Here is a 19,284-nt window from a genome sequence, read left to right on the forward strand (position 1 = left end):
TTTCATAGATGCTCCTAAAATCAAGATGAAAGACAGCAAAACTCAAACTGATGGCTCAAACCTGACCAAGACAAGTTTGATTTTTCTGATTGTTGCAAACAGAAGCAAATAAGCCAGTATTTTTTTTTCATTTTCACTGCAAGCTTCATACTCAACATGAAGGGGCACTGTTGCATGAGAATCTGAAAATTCCTCAAAGTAACAGCTTGGAAGATAGCCGTCTAATTTCATTCTTTCCAAATAATCCACATCTTCAAGAAGATAGAGCACTGGGAAGTGGTATGTATCAAGAGATGCTCATACTAGTGTGAAAATAATTAAATATTCCCTGTCTCATGGCTTATTCCACAGATCTTAGAATACCTCTCAGAGCTGTTTAAACAAGTCTTGTTTTACTTCTTCATAAAGATGCATCTGCCAGTTTTATGCCAGCATTCAAATGGATCCACCAGTTTTAGCTAATATATTGGTCAGACTTTTTAAACTGGACTCTCCATCTCAAGATACCTAGTATCCCTCCTTTCCTTGCCTGAGACCCAAACATTGTAAGAGAAAATATTAACTGTTTCTACACATTAAATATCAACTGTACAACTGAGGTGAAATATTTGCCTTGAAATACTCTTCCTTGCAGATGCTACCTCAGGTCCTTATTTGGAAGATCCTTATACTACTTTCTGCAGGAAGATCCTCAAAAACAAATCTTTGTTCCATGCTTAAAGTGATGGTTTCTGAAGTATCTGTAATAATTCCATCTAGTTGCCAATTTTCAATTTCAAGCCTGAAAATAAGTGGGGAAGAGACTTCCAAGAGGGCTGCACATGGAGTAACAGCTTGATTCTAACTATCCCAGCATGAAATCAGAAAATGTCTGGGTAAATTTCAGTAACTGGCAAGTAAGTACACTGCCTGGATGTCAGGAAAAAAGAAATACAGAGGACCTGAAGGAACGACGAAAAAAACACTGATTGGGAAAAGTACTGCAGCTGTTCAGCAAAAAGCAGTGCAAGCTCCAGACATGACTTCCAGTAACCTAGATGAAATTATAGGGAAACTGCACACAGACATTACTAAAATAAATTAAATACTGATGGAGCATATCAACTCAACCAATAAAAGCCTGGAAAAAATGGAAGAGGCTTTAAATATATATTCAGATAAGATGATAAAACTGCAAAATTCAGGATGAAATGAAGAAAAGGCTGGCTGAATATGAAACTGCACAAGAAGAGATGTTTTAAAAAGTAATAGAATTAGAAGACAGAACATGTAGGGAAATTTTGAGATTTTCTGCTGTACCAGAGAAGCTGGAAGGAACAGACTGTATTAATTTTATGAAAGCACAAATAAGCAACTGCACTTGTATTCTACAACAGGAATTATTAATTGAAAGGGCAAATTGTGTGTATGCTCCAAACCTGGCTATAAGAAAACAGCCTAGACCTTTAATAGTAAATATGCAATCTTACCAGCAGAATGAGTTGATTCTGACAAATCTGTGGCAGAAGAACAAAATATTAAAAGTAGGAGACAGCAGAGTGTTTGTTGAGAATGACTACTCATTATACACCAGGCAGAAGAGGAGTAAATTTATTCCATTATTCAGGGAATGTTGAGAAGCAGCCTTGAGATTCAAATTGCTATACCCAGCTATCTTCAAAATATATTTCCCAGGAGGGACAAAATCATTAAGTATATGCCAAGGAAGAAATACAAAGATTTGTACAACAAAACATGAGCTGTGAAACAGAAAGAGATTCTGCTTCTTGTTCTTCAAGTAATAAAGACCACAGAGAGACTGTGATAGTGAATCCTTTTCCAGTGTCTCAATGAAGAATGATTGAAGAAAGGAAAAAACACAAGAGTCAAATAGAAGAATTGATAGTACATTGTAAACGAAATAGACACAAGATTTGGGAGATGGAGATGAACAGGAATAGAACAAAAGAATCAGGAAATATTGGACTTTCTTGGAGTTTGTTAAACTTGTAGGGGACTCTAAAGCATATTCCCTACTTCATGTCATTAATGTTTGTAGAATAAAATCAGTAACTTGGAAATTGACAAATGTGGGATTACAAAGCAATACTTATGTTTGTGAAACAGGACAGAACAAGAAAGTTTGGAAATATTGGACTTTTTTGGACATTGTTAAAACTTGTAGGGGACTCTAAAGCATATGCATTACTTCATGTCATTAATGTTCAGAAAAATACTCAGGAGAAGGGAAGAGGAGGGAGAAACAACTGTAAGTAAAACGTTTTTTCTTAATAATACTATCTTAATGGCACATGTTTTTTTTTTACATATTATAAAGTAACATTTTCTCAGTTATTTTGAAGTGTAATGGGAATACTAATATAAATAGTTGTCCTGTTTTTTTCTCTAAAATGTAAAAAATGAAGAATAAAAATCTGGTTAAAACAGCATGACAAAAGAAAAATTAGTGTACTTTTTCTCATTCTTGCATAGGGGAATGAATAGGTTAATGCCATTAGCTTAATCTTGTAACAAGTTTGAAGAGAAAGCAAGTAAACAAAAAAGAGTATTAAATATTATAAGGCTTTTTTCTAGTAAACAAATGTGTGCTTGGCAGTTGTGTGTATGGTTCTCATGTCTCTAGCAGACAATCTGATGAAGAGAAATTAGTTGGAGAAAATGTTTTCTGAAAGCATTCAGGTGTTTTCCTAGCTAAGAGAGCTATAAAGATAAGGCAAAGCCATACAGCACTTAATAAAACACAGGCTGTACCATGCATCTTAGCATGGATAACCTTTCTTTTAGGTTATCTCAAGTATGTGTGTTTGTTGGTTTGGAACATTTGTTTCAATTAGGTGAGTAAAACTTCAATATTTGAAAATGTATGCAGTGTTGTGTGGTATTATTAAGTCAATAGGATTTAGTGGGGGTATTGGGGATGTGTTTGTATTTTTGTTTGAGGGCTTTCAATAAAACAAAAATGTTTTGTAAGATGTGACATAGGCTGGAGTGGAGATGACAAGAAATAACTTTATAAAAAATTAATCTGCCAAACAGTATATGCATGTAACACAAAAGCTTGAACTAAACATTTTTTTAAAAAGTTGTTATACATAAAAGACTGGAATAATAACTTTTCAAGAATATGATGCTTTATGTAATGTCTTTAAACATTTGTGGCCTCACAGATAAATACTATATTAAAAATATAGAGTGAAAATATATATGATACAGGAGACACACTTGGAGAGAACTGAACATGCAAATTTGATAAAGAATGTTTTTCAGGATGGTTATTCAGCGAACTACCTGGGGCAAAGGAAGTGAGGAGTACTTATATTAATTGTAAGAGGAGCTCCAATAGTGATATAAGAGGATAAAAAAGACAATAATGGTAGACTTGTAGTTCAAAGAGGCTACTGGCAAGGAAAGAAGATTACACTGGCATGTATTTAAATTCCAGCAAAAGCTGCTATAATGGAGATTAAGAAAATTCTGGGAGAAATAATCAGCTTTCATCAAGGAATATTACTTGTAGTTGAGGACTGGAATTTGATTTGCAGCAGTGAAGATGTGTCTCGGGGGCCTAGAAGGAAAAATATAACAAAGGAGGATATTTGTGCACATCCTTTCCTCAGGAAACAATTATAATGGGTGACTTTAATGTGGACTGGCTCTCCTGCAACTCTCAAAATCCCTCTGACCATATTAACCTGCACAGTTTCCCACAAGTAGTCCAGACTTGTACTAGAGTAGACAAAACATCAGATAAACATTCAGTCCTAGACTGGTTCCTTAGAAACAGGCCAAATGTATTTGTATACTCTGGCTGTCTCTCAGACAGCCTCAATGACCATATTCCAATTTACATTGTCCAACACCAAATAAATCCACATAAACTTACCACCTACCACCAAATCAAAGATAAAAAAAAATTATCCCCATAAGACTTCATAACTAGTTTAAAAATGCAACTGGGCACCTCTCAAAGATCTCCCTTTAGATACTGCAGTTGAATACTTTAACTCAATTTTCCTCCTAAGCATCTTGCTCCCCCCCCCTGCATTAACAATAATGATAAAATCCAGTTATGTCCCATGGCCAACCAGTGAAAACTAGAGATACGTCCTGGGAGAAACTACAACTTACAAACAAACATATCTAGAACTTCTAAATAAAGGGTTGGGAGGGTGGCCTGATGATTAAGGTGTTTTCCTGACAAACACAAGGTACAGGGTTTGAGTCTCACAAGGGATAATTGGCTAGGCTTAAAATGGCTCACAAGGGCTGTTAGCTTAGTACTAATCTATGAATCTATGAATCTATAAAAAACATATTAGACAGAACAAAATAAATTACTATAGCAATGCCTAATTAAAAAAAAAAAAAAATCGAAGAAACCCACAAAACTTCTGGGCTGGCATCAACAAAAATCCTACAGCAAGGGCAAATTAGTACTCCCTCTCCAACACTCACCAATACTAAAGACAACATAGCCTCACAATTTAACAGATACTTCACTGACTCCATACTAGCCCTCATAAGCAGTAATTGTTCTTCCCCTACCCAGACTCACATATTACCCACACTAGATCCCAATAACTTCTCTTTCCAACCTGTCCCAATAAACACCATAGTTAAATATATCAAAAGACTTAAACCTAGTACACTTGCTGCCAACTATTTACCTGCTAAGTATCACATATCAACCCACTACATAAAGCTGTAAGCTCAACAGAATTATAAAATTACTGGCCAAAAGCTATACTATCACCATTATTAAAAATACTTGAGAGGTACATCAGTTCACAAATCTTGAACTATCTAATAACCACAATCTTCTATCTAACATTCAGCATGGTTTCTGTCCTAATCATGGCACTACCACCATCCTTGTTAACTTTGCTAACATTATTAACCACCATCACAATGGTGTCAATTTAGTTTCCGCCATCTTTCTTGAGCTGTCCAAATTCTGACTCCCATTCTAAACTCTTAACTACACTATTGGTACTTACACTTAGCCATTCTGCACTTACTAGGTTCCAGAAACTAACTGGACACCAGCAAGCTGTAAAATGGCAACAAAATCTCTCTTCATTACTGCCTGTAACCTTGGAAGTTCCACAGGGATCTATTCTGGGCCCTGTCCCTTTTATTACCTTTACTAACAATCTTCATACTGCCACCCCACATGCCTCTGTAGTTCAATATGTGGATGATTCCACCCTGATTTGTGCCACCCCAGCACTACAAAACCTACAAGAAATCACCTAGCAGTCATTTAATGCTGTCGAATCTTGGCAAAACAATGTACAACTTATACTTATTAACCCTACCAAAACAAAACTCATGCTCTTCTATCCAGCTAGAGCTGCAGATGCCCACCCACCATTCAGTATCTCATCATTAAACCATACAATTATTTTTCCAGTTTCCCAAACAAAATTACTTAGAGTGGTCATTGACCATAATATAAAATTAGACATACAGATATCACAGACCATAAAAAAAGTTCACAAAAAATAGTAACCCTGTACAGAAATCAACACTTTCTAAAAAAAAATCTTCAAAGGCCACTACAGCAGGAACCTATCTTATCTCTGTGCTACTATATGCCTCACATATTCTTACAAACATTAAGAAATCTGACCTAGCAAAACTCGAAACTTGCTATAATAAAATTGCAATGTTTGCCACAGTAACAAATTTCAGATCCAATCATTGTTTGGCTTTAAAACAACTATCCTGGTACCTTCACCCATCAAATACTAAATTAGCCAGAAAAAATACCAGTACTTCAAAATCTACTAATATGCTACACCAATAACAGGGTATTGCATTCCGGCAACAAATCATTCCTAAATATATCCAAACCTAACAATGCAGCTGAAGTTTCCCTTTACTCCAACTGCATAGCCAAAACTTGGAATTCCCTGCAACAACTACTAACACTTCCAAGTTTAAATCACACTATCAGAATCATGGACCTGCTCTGAAATAGATGTCCTAAGACAGCTAAAGGAACACAACCTGTTATTTTTGTATTTGAATAGTATACCTCTACTAATCATATGTATACTTAACGTGCTTGTTTTCTACCCACAATCACAGTACTGCTATTCTTTGTATCCTATCTAGACTATATGATTTTATCAGTGAAATGTATAACATGTATTTTCATTTTGTACTTGTATCTGAGATTGCATCAGTATTTGTATCTGTATGTTGTATATGTATCTTATGGTTATTTATAAATGTGGAGCTTTTCACCCCGGGCCTCCACTGAAAAAGGACATTTTGACCAGTTGGACTTTCCTGGTAAACAAATGTAAAATAAATAAAATATTTGGCATGGAAGATGCATATTCAATAATAGCAGTTCAGAGTGAATTTACATATTGTTCCCCAAGATACAAAAACTGGGCTAGGCTAGACAGAATTTACATGCACCCGATAACTATTTTAGATTAAGCACCACTAATAACTAAAATAAAAACACAGGGTAATGAAATAAAAATGAGACACTGATACTTTCCCACCTCTCTGAGAGAGAGGAATTTAAGGAATGGGTAGTGGAATTTATTCAGGAGCTATTAGAGAAGATAGAAATTTCTTCTGAAAATATAGCTAGGGAGTGGGATAAAGCTAAAGGGAGTTTAAAAATAAGGTGGAAATAAAAGAAAGAAAGAGATATGGTTAAAAAGTAGCAAGAATTATTTAGAGGGATTGGCAAATGTTAAAGTACTGCGAAACAGGGGGAATCCCACAGAACAAGAAGAGGAGTAACTGTAGAATGCTAAACAGAAAATAAGGGATTACCTCAATAACATGCATAAGTTTAGAAATATTACTGATATGCAATTGTTTTTTGATAATAACTCTAGAGCTTAAAAACTTTTAACACAACGACTGAAGCAACAGAAAGTAGAAAGGGCTGTCACCAAGCTTAGGCCTTTAACTAGGAAGATAACAAGGGATCCTGTAGAGGTATTAGAAATATTTTGGAAATTCTATGAAAGTCTGTATAAAGCAGAGAACTATGGAAATGAAGAAAAGGTACAAATGTAAATGTTTATGGAAGAATTAAATATGTCAAGGCTAGAGGTAGAGGAGACTCAATCACTAACAGTTAAGATAGGAGGAGATGAGATAAAAATGGTGATGTATAACCAACCTACAGGAAAGTCCCCAGGAATAGATGGTATTCCTTTGGAAGTTTGGCAGCTTGGAGGGAAAAAAACTTGATAAAAATCTGGAAGGTTTTGTTTAACAATATTTTAAGAGGAGGGGGAGAAGTACCAATATCCTGGAAGAAAACAGTGGTAGATGTAAGAAAAAAGGGGGTAAAGATCCATCATATCCAGCTTCATACAGGCCCATTTCAATACTAAACGATACTTATAAAGTGTTTATGTCTATAATCGCTAAAAGAATTGCAAAAAGTGATGCCAAAATTGATAGATATGGATCAGTATGGTTCTGTGGAGGGGATGCAAACATTTGACAGCATTAACAAAACACTGATGATCCAGAGGGAAGCAGAATGTAAGAAAATACCACTGTTTTTGGTGGGTTTTGATGCAGAGAAAGCATTTGATAGAGTAAGTTGTGATTTTTTATGAGCAGGGCAGTGGAAGCATTTGCATTTCCAGATAAAATGAGATTGAGTAGGAGGATATGTGAGGGATTTGAGGCAAAAATTAAATGGGTAGGGGCCTCTCTGATAATTTCTGCATGAGCAGAGGAACCAGGCAGGGGGTGTCCTCTCTCCCCTTTATTGTTTGCATTATATTTAAGAAAATAAGGGACTCAGAAATTCAAGCATATAACTGGTATGGTAGTCAAAAAACCTGGCTCTATTAGCAGATGATATTATTTTATATCTGACAAAACCAGAAAGGGACATTACAGTATTGTGGAACATTTTAAGACAGTTTCACATCTTTTTGTGATACAAAGTTAATGGAGCTAAAAAAAAGGCAATAGCGGTAAATTGTGTACCAACACATGAAATGGTTCAACAGTATCCATATTTATGGGGATATGATAAAATAAAGCATTTAGAAGTATGTATTACAATTATTCTGGTGTGGCAGCTAAGGATATGTGGGAAGAGGCTAAACAAAAGATAATACAAAAACTGGAAAGTGGAAGCTCTGTTATATGGATATCGATAGTAAGATACAAGCAGTTAAAATGTTTTTAGTCTCATTAGTCTTATACACAGGTCAGGCATATTTTTATCAACCAGAGAAGAAGTTGTAGACAGCAATTAACAAAGACCAGAAAGATTTTATCTGTGAGGGGAAGATGTCAAGAGTAAGTGAGATATGCTGATTCTTCCAATAGAGCAAGGCAGACTGGGATTACCCGATTTGAAGTTGCATTTCAGAGCAACACAGTTAAGGCTCTTATACATAGCACAAGCAGAAAACTGTCATTCAAAGTGGAAAGAGATGATGATGAAACAGGAGGGAAGCTCAAGAAACAAGGAGAGACCATGATTTTGGATTCAGACCTTTAAGGAGAGTAACAATAATCATACAGAATATTATTCATAAAGTAGCATAACATAGTCTAAGAACTTAACCAGAAAGGAGATTCTGCTGATAGGGATGACTGCAATTAGGGGTACAGACAATAGGCAAGAGGAGGCTGGAATTTATTGGAGAAAACTGGCAAAGGAACCAAGGTATTGGGAACAAATAACTGGAGAGGGAAAGGTAATAGAATGGAAATACACCAAGAATGTATTTGGACAACAGGTTAGAGATTGCCTTCCCTATCAAGGATTGATATCAGAGTATAGGCAAACAGAAGGAAATGGGTGGGGGGTCCTAAATGAAAGACCAGTACTAGCAGAACTTTCAGTACAATCTAGAATAGAAGTTGATGTTAAGAAAGGAACAATTAGTAGTATAAAATATTGCATGATAACTATAAGAATCAATCAGAAGAGGTTAGAAAGGATTGGGAAGAGAGACTGGATAAGCAATTCACAAAGAAGCAATGGGGGATATATATGTATGTCTCCCAAATATGCAATAAAGTCTAGAAGATTTAGAATCTTTGCTTGGAAGTGTTTACATGGGTATTTTTATACCCCGAGTAGACTCTGTAGAATTTTTACACAGGTAGACAGCAAATTTTGGAGGTGTGATGGGGAAAAAGAGGTAATTAGGAACATATTTTCTGGGAGTGTAATGAGTTGGCAGACTTTAAAGATTCTCTGCAGACTGGTCTGTCAGAGATACTGGGTGAGCAAATTGGTGTAACTAAGGAAATTATTTTTTGAGTTATGATACAGAATTGGAATTGCCTAGACATAGTAAGGCCTTGTTGAGTCTAATTATGGTGGCTGCCAAAAAAGCAGTTACTAGAAAATAGAAAGCAAAGTCTAAACCAACTGTACTAGAAGTAGCAAATACAGTAACAGAGATAAAACAACTGGAATTGGGATCTTTAGAAAAGAGTAGGAACAAATTACATAGGAAAAATGGGAATTGTGGGAAAATGCAGAGGAGGAAAGAGGTTTAAAAGAAGGCAGGATCTGAATGAGCTATGTAATGTTTGACTGAAAATGACTGCAAAGATAAGTGATGTGCAATGTTGGCAACTACAGTTGTGTCATCATGGTTTGTAATGTATAATGTTTGCAACTGAAATTATGTTGGTATGGTTTATTTTCATTCATAAAAAAGTAAAATTGCCTAAGTCATATGTGATAATTTAATAAAGATGTTTCTTGTTTAATAAAAAAAAAGAAAATAAGTGGAGAAGGAATTTTACACACCATGGATATACATAGACAATTAAGATCTTACATTCAAATAATCACGGCCTTCAGACAAACAGAGCAGTTACCTGTGTGTTTCATTTGAGGTAAACAGGACCAACTAGTATCTTAGCAAACCCTTTCCAAATAGTTGGTTAACTTCACCACATTTGCTACAGCAAGCATGGAAATATCTTAATTAATAGCAGAAGGTGAAGCCTGTTTACCAAGCAGAGTTGCTACCATGATTTTGTTCTATTTAAATAAGTGTTTTATGTTGAGTTGCCTTACTCTGATGAAGTCATGTGTATACGAGGGTGAAAGCGCTAAGTATTTATGGTTTTACATGTTAAATAGATTTTACTTTAGTTACGAGTTTGCACCACTTGGTAGCATTTTGTTTTGTTTTACAGCTGCTACCATGGTGTCCTTATTTAAGAATGTCTGTGCCCAGAATATTTGTGAAACTGTCCAATATACTTCCATTTAGACTTTCTCCAAGTCTTAGACCCAGTACACATACATAGCTATCTATCTATCTGGTTGCAGTTCACTTAGTTGGCACTTGTTTATGTGATACAAGTGAACTGCTATACATTTTGACAGAACAGTCATTTGAGCGAACGCTGTTTTGTACGACTCATAGTTGGTCAACAAAGGTAAGTGGTGGGGCTGGGAGTCTGTGTGCAAGAGTATGTATTTTAGGGTGAGAGTAAGGGTTAAATAAAGGGAGTATTTTGTGTGTGTGTGTGTGTGTGTGTGTGTGTGTGTGTGTGTGTGTGTGTGTGTGTGTGTGTGTGTGTGTGTGTGTGTGAGTGTTTTAGGGTTAGAATTAGGGTTAGGTAAGGGGACAAATTTAGTTTGAGTGCTAGTGATTTTACTTTAGGGTTTGAGTAAGGATTAGGTAAGGGGAAAGATTTAGTGTGTGCTTGTGTATATGTTTGCATGTGTGTGCATGGTGACTGTTCAAAAGCTGAACCTTAACATGCAGCTCACCTTAAGAAAGCCCTTTGTATAATACTATCACTAATCAGACAAATATGAACTGAATGTGTATTAGGGTTACAGGTCATACATCAAAAAACAGACTTTGATTAATTTTTAAGTACTGTGTGCCTCTGGGTAGTGTTGTCAATATTATGAATGTCTGATGTGTTTTTGTCAATATTTTTGTCAGTTTAAGATTTTGACCATTCAAGATATAATCATATATATCTATATCTACTACACTACACTACACTTGATCTTAGCCAAAAGGCCGAGAAGTGATATATATATATATATATATATATATATATATATAATATATATAATATATATATACAACACACACACACACACACACACACACACACATATATATATATATATATATACACATGTAAATATGTAATGTGCAAAATAAACCAATGTAGTCATGGGTCGCTGGTCCTTTGATAATAGTGATGTTTATTAGGATATTAGGATAATACTATATGGGTTTCCCTCATTAGTTCTCATACGCAATAGTTATGTACCTTTCTCTTGCATATGAGTGGGGGGATTTTATTAGGTGCTAGAGAAATATTTTTGATATATGGTGGAAGTAAAAATATTGTTGGCAACAGCCTTCATGTAGTATTTTGTCTTTTACTGTGGGACTTCCTGCAAATGGCCATGATGTGGGATGTAACTTTGTGCCTCCTCTAGAGATGTACAATTGCTCTACAGGTCTGGCTGGAAGACTGGCATCCAGCTGTAGTTAATCCCATTTATATCATGAATGATGTGCATTAGTGTTCCTTCTTTACAAACATCTATAGTTACAGTGAGAACCTTCACACAGCTCCACTTACCTTTCTGCATTTGAGCCAATCACTCTCAGGCATTATTTCTGTATTTGCCATGAAACATCTATGTAGAGTCTACACAATAAAAAGGTTACTATGAATTGTCCCACTTTTGTCCTAATCCCTTTTTGGTTCTGTTTCTTCCAGATTACATTCGGAACTGCTTTGTAGGAAAAGGAGAAAATTATCGTGGAACTAAGTCTGTGACCAAATCTGGGATTACTTGTCAGCACTGGAAATCTAAATTTCCTCAGGATCACAGGTAGCACACATTTCGGCAAGCTCTTGAATTGGAATATATGTTGCGCACAGATCAAACTGTGTCCATCTAGAAAAGAAAAAATGTAGGAAGTATACCAGCAGATGCTTATTACCAGTTTCAGATGATTATGATATAGCCATAATAGCATTTCTGTGTTTCTGATTCTATATATCCTGGGTTTCCCATGATCATAGATAATGACTTGCTAAGAAAAATAAGCTGAGTGAGTTATGCAATGAAATATGAAACAGCAAGAGCTACGCTGCGGAAACAAAAAAAAATATTGACTCTGTTGACAGTATTAAGGGCCCAGTCTGCATATTCCCAATTTAGCAAAAAGTAATATAATTTAGTAGCTTACATGCAAATTACTGCAAGTATAATATACACCCGCTTTGCATGTATCATTGCAAGTGAGGTATTTTTTAAGCAAAGGTTTAATCAGAAAGTTTGCGTTGGGCATGGGTAAGGCATGCAACATGTAAACTACAGTGTGCAAATTTTTTTTTCAGGGAGAAACAGTCAGGGGCGTGAAGTTTCAAAAAAAAAAAAAAAAAAAACGACAGGAGCTCAATGCCAAATGCTTTTTTAATGAGTAAAATAATAAAAGCAAAGCTGTCAAGTTACAAAACTGTCTCTCAGTGCAATTACACTTGTCATTATCTTCACAGTGTTTAAATATTTACACCAGCCAATCATAAATATTGTTAAATCACATGCGTTATTAAATAGCCAAATGCAGTTAAATTAAAACAGCATAGTAAAAGGAACACACACATATATAAACAAGCCCAGGACCTAATAAAAAACTTAAAATCCAAATATAACTAAAGAATATATTGCATAGTATAAATATTACTAATAACTATACTATTATTATACTAAATATTACGATAAAAATAAAAACAAATACTACTTATATACATATTGATGCCTATTTTTCAGTATGAGTTTAATACTATTGGTACTATTCAATCTTGGCATTTTATCAGCCATGAAATTATTAATCCAGTTATATTCAATCATCTCTGTTTCATTCACTAGGTCACCTCATCTTGCATTGTGATGGACAACTTGTAAAACCCTAAACTTAAACTTATGATGAGGGCCGATAGATAAAATGTGTTTGGTCAGGGCATTCGTCTCAACTTCTCTTCGAATTTCCGAAAGACGCAACACTATCTTTTCTTTTAATTTCTTATTAGATTCACCTGTCTAAAAGCACTCACAGGAGGTACAGTTAGCAAGATAAATCACTTTCTGAGTATTACATGTAGCAAAAACACGAAAAACAAATTCCTTCACTGTGATGGGATGCTTAAAAGAAGGGTCAGTTTTTCTGCTTTTCACCTTTAGGGGTCTCCACAGCGGAACTCTGGTCCGCTTATGATTGGCAGTGGATTTTTATGGTGCTGAGTTGCCAGCCCGACACCCAGCCTTCAAAGAAGGCACCCCCATTCACACACGCACCTACCTGCATGTCTTTAAATGTCACTTGACTGTGGGGAGGACATGCAGACTCCACACCGAAGGGGCTCCAGGCGAAAATTGAACGGGAGAACCTCTTGCTGTGAGGCAACAATGATAACCACTGCACCACCACGGCCATTTGCTGCACCACCGCAACCATTAAGGGTCAGTATTAATATTTGTATCATATATACAGTTGTGACAGGAAACTGTCCCATTCCTATTCACTGTCTTTAGGCTTTTATATTACTCAAATTGTTATTGCATAAATACTGTTTAAAGTTTCTTTCTCTGTTATTAATAAACTTAGGCTCTTTACCTACACCTTTTTTAACATCCTCATTTAATTGAAAGATGGTCCAATTTTTATGTATAATATTTTTAATCGGATTACTGTATCTATTATATTTCATAATATACCCTAGATTACACACAAAATTATTACTAGCAGCTTGTTGTCTATTCAATTTTCTAGAAAAGTATGGTGCACCTAAATTACTCCATTCATTTATCACTACATCCTTCATATCTTCCAACAACTTAATATTATAGCCCCATAGAGCAAAAGTCATTAGCCATATAATCAATGTCTTGTATAAAATTTTCAGTTATAGTGTTTAGCCTACTGGCTCTAAGAAATTGACTTTTGACTATTCCTTTATACATATGCCTAGGGTGCATACTTTTAGACTAACATACCTTAAGGATTGCACATCTTTCCTACAAGTCATAGTATTAAACTTTTTTCATTATAATCTACTGTAATATCTAAAAAAATATTTTTTCTCTGGACCATTTAGCAATAAATACCAAAAATTCAGCTGTATGATATAAATGCTCAACAAATGCATATAGCCAATCAATAGCTCCCATCCACAGCAAAAAAAAATATCATCCACTTAAAAAAAGGCAAACCTTGATTCTTAAATGGTGCTAATTTGTTAAAACATTAATCTCTTCCCACCTTGATAAAGTAATATGTAAGTGTAATGTAAGTGTAAGTGTTCACAACCAGAGTGCCCATGGCCACCCCAAGTTGCTGATGATAAACTTCATCATTAAACAGAAAAAATGTTATTTTCCAACACTGTATCCAACATTGAACATAACATTTCTGTCCTAGAAGCTGTAAATGTGATATGTTCACATAAATACTCTTTAAAACATTGTACTCCCCAGTCGTCAGGTATCACAGTAAATAAGGACTTTACATCCATCATAACAAGTAAAATATCTATACCTTCATTTTCCATGTCCCAAAGGCTGAGTGTAGAAAGAAAATCATTAGTGTCCTGAATAAAATGTTTACTAAAGCTTAATAATGGGTATAACTGTTTCTCAAGGTAGTTAGACAAGGGTGTGGTAATCCAGGAGCTCCCCCAGACTATAGGCCTCATGGGTGGTACCAATAAATCTTTATGGATTTTTGGAAATCCATAAATAAATGGAATAATAGGATGCAGGACATAAAGATAATTATACATTTCAGGTGTAATCAAATTTTCCCTAAAGTAAATCATATAAAACGTTCTTAACTCGATGCATTATCTGATCAACAAATTTTCTATCTACTTTTTAAAAGTACTTAAATCAGATAAAAAGGCATGCATCCTGTTGGTATAAAACTACACGTTCATTGCAACTATCTTACCCCCACCTTATCAGCCTGTTTTATAACCACACTCTTATTCATGCATAATTTACAAAACACTTCTCTTTCTTCGGGTTTTAAGTTATAATATTTATCACAATGCTCTTTCTTAAAAAAATGATTCCTAAATCTCTTGTTCACACATTTCCTGGAATGCTTTCACTACTGGAGTATTGTTTGGTACAAAAGTGCTTGGTCATGTTAAACAACCTTTATTTGGTCCTGGGCTTGTTTATATATATGTGTGTCTTCCTTGTACTATGCTGTTTTAATTTAACTGCATTTAGCTATTTAATAACCCATGTGATTTTAAGAATATGTATGATTGGCTGGTGTAAATATTTAAACACTGTGAAGATAATGGGAAGTGTAATTGCACTAAGAAAGGGTTTTGTAATGTAAAAGCTTTGCTGTGCTTTATTATTTTACTCATTAAAATAGTGTTTGGCATTGGACTCCTGTCATTTTTTTCTAGGATATTCTTGTTGCTTTGTCTTCAAGAGCCCTTTGGACACCAGGACTGGTTGGTTTTGTGTGTGGGCTTGAAGTTTCCTTTCCTAAAAATATACATAAAATATGATGGGCATAAATAGGCTAGCAAAGAACGCAACTGTATTTAAGGTGATAAATGCTTGATATATATATATATATATATATTGCTGATTATCCAAACACATACTTTTGGGACAAGCATTTTAGAGTATGGACATACTTGTAATACATAATTTCCATAGAAGAAATGGCATTTTTTTCTCGGGGAGGGGCTATATAACATCTTATTATACAAATGACAGTTCCTGGCTATACGCCTAAATGTGGCTTATTACAGTTGTAAATTTAACCAAGTCTTGGATTGGGGCCAGGAAGTTTATCCAAGCCAGGTTTTAGAATGATGCTGTTTTCTAATATTTCTTGTTAGTTACTAAGTATGCAGTCATAGTCAGAACCCTTTACACCCTTTACTACTATAATGTCTTGCCAAATAAAGAGATTAAGTGCAATAAACTTTATCATAAGCCAAGAATAAGCTTTAGTGTTCATTGTGCCAACTTCCTAAGTGTATCTATAAAGGATGTTACCCATAGACCAACCTGAAATAGGGAAATCCTAGCTTTAGCGACCAGAATGGTAATCACTGCTTCCCATGCTCTGCACCAGGCTGCTATCTCTAGGTTAAGTGCCAACACCACCCAAGATCACAGAGAAGGGAGGGGGGGGGCAGCTAAGACTATATGCATGTGCTAGGGCACAAATGAGGTGACTGATGCCAGGACCACCTGTGTTGTGACATATGCAGGAAGCAGCTAGTGTTGAGACCATGAGTGTGTACTATTACACATTGTAAGGGGTTGTTGTCAGAAACATGTATACTCTGGCATGTAAAGAATGGAACTGCTGCTGAGATCATGAGTGTGTAGTGGATTGGTACATATAGAAAGGGACTGCAGTCAGGAGCATCTATATGCTATGAAAGAGGGAAAAGACAGCTGCCAGAACCATGTGTGGGTTGTGAGACATATGGAAAAGGACTGCTACCAGGACCATTTGTCTGTCAAAGCACATATGAGAGGGGGTGGTTGCCAAGACTATGCATGCTGCAGCACATATAAGAAAGAAATGCTATTAGCAGCATGGATAATTATGATATATGTTAGGGAAAGCCTTCTAGAACCATGTATGGAATATACAGGGAGGGCCAATTCTGAGGTTTATTTGCATGCCATATTAAATATGAGAAGAGATGGCTGTCAGCGCTATTGTATAATATGGCACATGTAGGAAAGGACTACTGTTAGGAAGATTTAGGTATACTGTGGAAAATAAAGGAAGTGATTGTTCTTGGGATTGTGTATGCTGTATCACAGAGAAAAGAAATGCTACTAGGATCAAATGTATTCCATGGAATATATGGGAAAAGACTGCAGCAAAGACCATGCATGTTCTGTGGTACATTTGGGAAAAGATCATTGCCAAAACCTTGTATGTGCCATGGTGCTTATAGGATTGGGCTGCTGCCTGGAACATGTGAGGGCTGTGACTCATGAAGAAAGCTATGTCTGCAGAACCATATAAGCATATTATGGTACATAAAAGAAGGGAATGTTTCCAAGTACACATAAAGAAAACACAAGCCAAAAAGTACATATTACTTGAATCTTATGAAGTACAGAAGTCCACTGTTGCAAATCACCATTCTTACCCTGACTTAATATCCAGTAAATCTACCTCATGATCAGTAAATATAATGGAAGTGATCCTTTCATTTTTACCATAACCCTTCCATTTATGATGATTCAAACACAGTCTAACCAACTGCAAAGGTTACTGAATGGTACTGAACCTAAGGTAAGACATGTCCTATCTCATTCTTGTAATAATAATCAAGTTATCTGTATATGAGCAAAATAAAGGAATCTGTACTTGGAAACCAGTTTCCAAGATTAAGCAGAATGCATACCAATACCTTCTGAAATTACAGCATTCCTAACTAAGGTACAAACTTATTTTGCTCCTCTTCTTACTAATATAGGTGATCCAACCCAATAATTAATTACAACTTGAATGGAAGACATTGAATAACTGGGCTGTTTTATTCATAAGAATTTCCTCCCAACATCATATTTTCATAAAATACCCCAAGTTTGAGCAACATTATCAAAGGCTTTTTCAACATCACAAAACCAAAGCCATGCATACTTTTGTTTATGTCCTATACTATCTGCTACTTCCTTGACCAACAGCAAGAGCAATAAATTCTGCAACCGTTTGTCAGTAATCCCATTAGTCCCTTTCTGAACAACATAGGACATACGTTTATCAACAATATTCTGTTAAATGTTCAAGGAAATCATGTAATCACATTTATCACCTTTTAATTTCCCAAATAAAATGCAAGACATCCTCACAAATTTCTGATAGGAGTATGCCCTCATCAAACCAAAAGTTCAACAATTCTAAGAGCACATCTTTCTGAAAAGCATTCATCTTCTTATAAAAACTATATCCTATGCCATCCATTCCTGGAGGTCTATTAACATTAGGTTGAGTTAAAGCATCATTTAACTCCTGCATTGTAAGTTTAGATTCAAATGTGTTCATACTCTACACTAAGGGTTTTCAACTTTCAGGGATAAAAGCAGGATATGTGAGGTAAATCTCATCCTGCTCTAACATGAGCGTCCACATTATGAAGCAGTCTACATGAGATATCCCATATCAATAACCTGAAGTACAGTCTTCATATCAGGCAAACATTTATTTTTTATTTTGATGTAAATTACTATTAAAGTCTACAAAAACAACAATATCTGTATTTACCATCAAAAGATGTTTAAGAGCAAAAACAAAATCACTCCTCATTCCATGGTTGGAACAAATAAAGCAATCACCCTATAATAATGAGTCATATGACATATATCTACAGGCATAAGTCTTACAACTTTTTACAACTATTACATCAAATTCATTTAAAACATGATTTTTAATCAATATTGTTAATCTAGTGCATATGTCAGTACCAACAGACCACAACATTTTATTACCCCATAACATTTCAAAATGTAATCTTTGTAATGTGGTCAAATGTCTGACACCTAAAAACAAATAATGTCTGCTGAAGCAGTCTTGCACCACTGAACAATAGCTAAGTACTTATTTATTTATTTATTTATTTATTTATTTATTTATGTATTTATTTGCAGTTTTGTTTGGGAAACTTCACTGGGCCATGCAGAGCCCGTTTTCAGTGGAGGCCCTGAGAGAAAAGCTCCACAGTACAATAAAAAGTACAATTAAAATAAAATTATGTACATTGGTAGTATAGCATTGTTTAACAATATTGGGTAACAGAGTTGTAATCCATTCAGTACAAATACATTTATATACATAGGTAGTATAGCATTTTCTAATAATAATTGGATTGCAAAGTTGAAAGTACATTTAGCAGGTCAGTGGTATTGCACAGAGGATTTATAGATAAAACTCAGAATAGAAGGTAGGGGTGGAGTTTGTCAATTAGAGATAGGTGTTCAAGGGGGCTGAGAGCAGGAACAGTTCCAAGTGCGAGATAGGTAAGTGTGGAGGCAAGATTTTGAGTGGGCAGGATTTTAGATTATTCTGATAGTTAATGGAAGAGCATTCCAGTTCTTGGCTAAAGAGTAAGAGAAGAAAAGTTGGCCTGGTGGCAGGTTAGGTGTGTGAACCTGAAGCAGTTGCTGATTCTCTAATCTAAGAGGCCTAGTTGGGAGGTAAAACATGAAGACAGAACTAAGGGCAGGACAGTCAGAAGGTTTAAAGATAAATTTATGAACAGTAG

At 35.3% G+C, this 19,284-nt stretch overlaps 1 protein-coding gene across 3 annotated transcripts in view; it reads left to right on the top strand.

Moving 5' to 3' along the window:
* The window catches only part of MST1 (macrophage stimulating 1), a 442,641-nt gene that overhangs the window by 114,988 nt on the left and 308,369 nt on the right, over positions 1 to 19,284 (top strand). For all 3 annotated transcript variants that reach the window (XM_044077787.1, XM_044077790.1, XM_044077788.1), the window contains exon 4: positions 11,734 to 11,848. In XM_044077787.1, the coding sequence (XP_043933722.1) occupies positions 11,734 to 11,848 (115 nt within the window). The remainder of the gene's footprint in view (positions 1 to 11,733; positions 11,849 to 19,284) is intronic.

Source organism: Protopterus annectens, chromosome 7.part0, assembly GCF_019279795.1.
Source record: "Protopterus annectens isolate FY-2018-M chromosome 7.part0, PAN1.0, whole genome shotgun sequence".
Taxonomy (NCBI): domain Eukaryota; kingdom Metazoa; phylum Chordata; order Ceratodontiformes; family Protopteridae; genus Protopterus; species Protopterus annectens.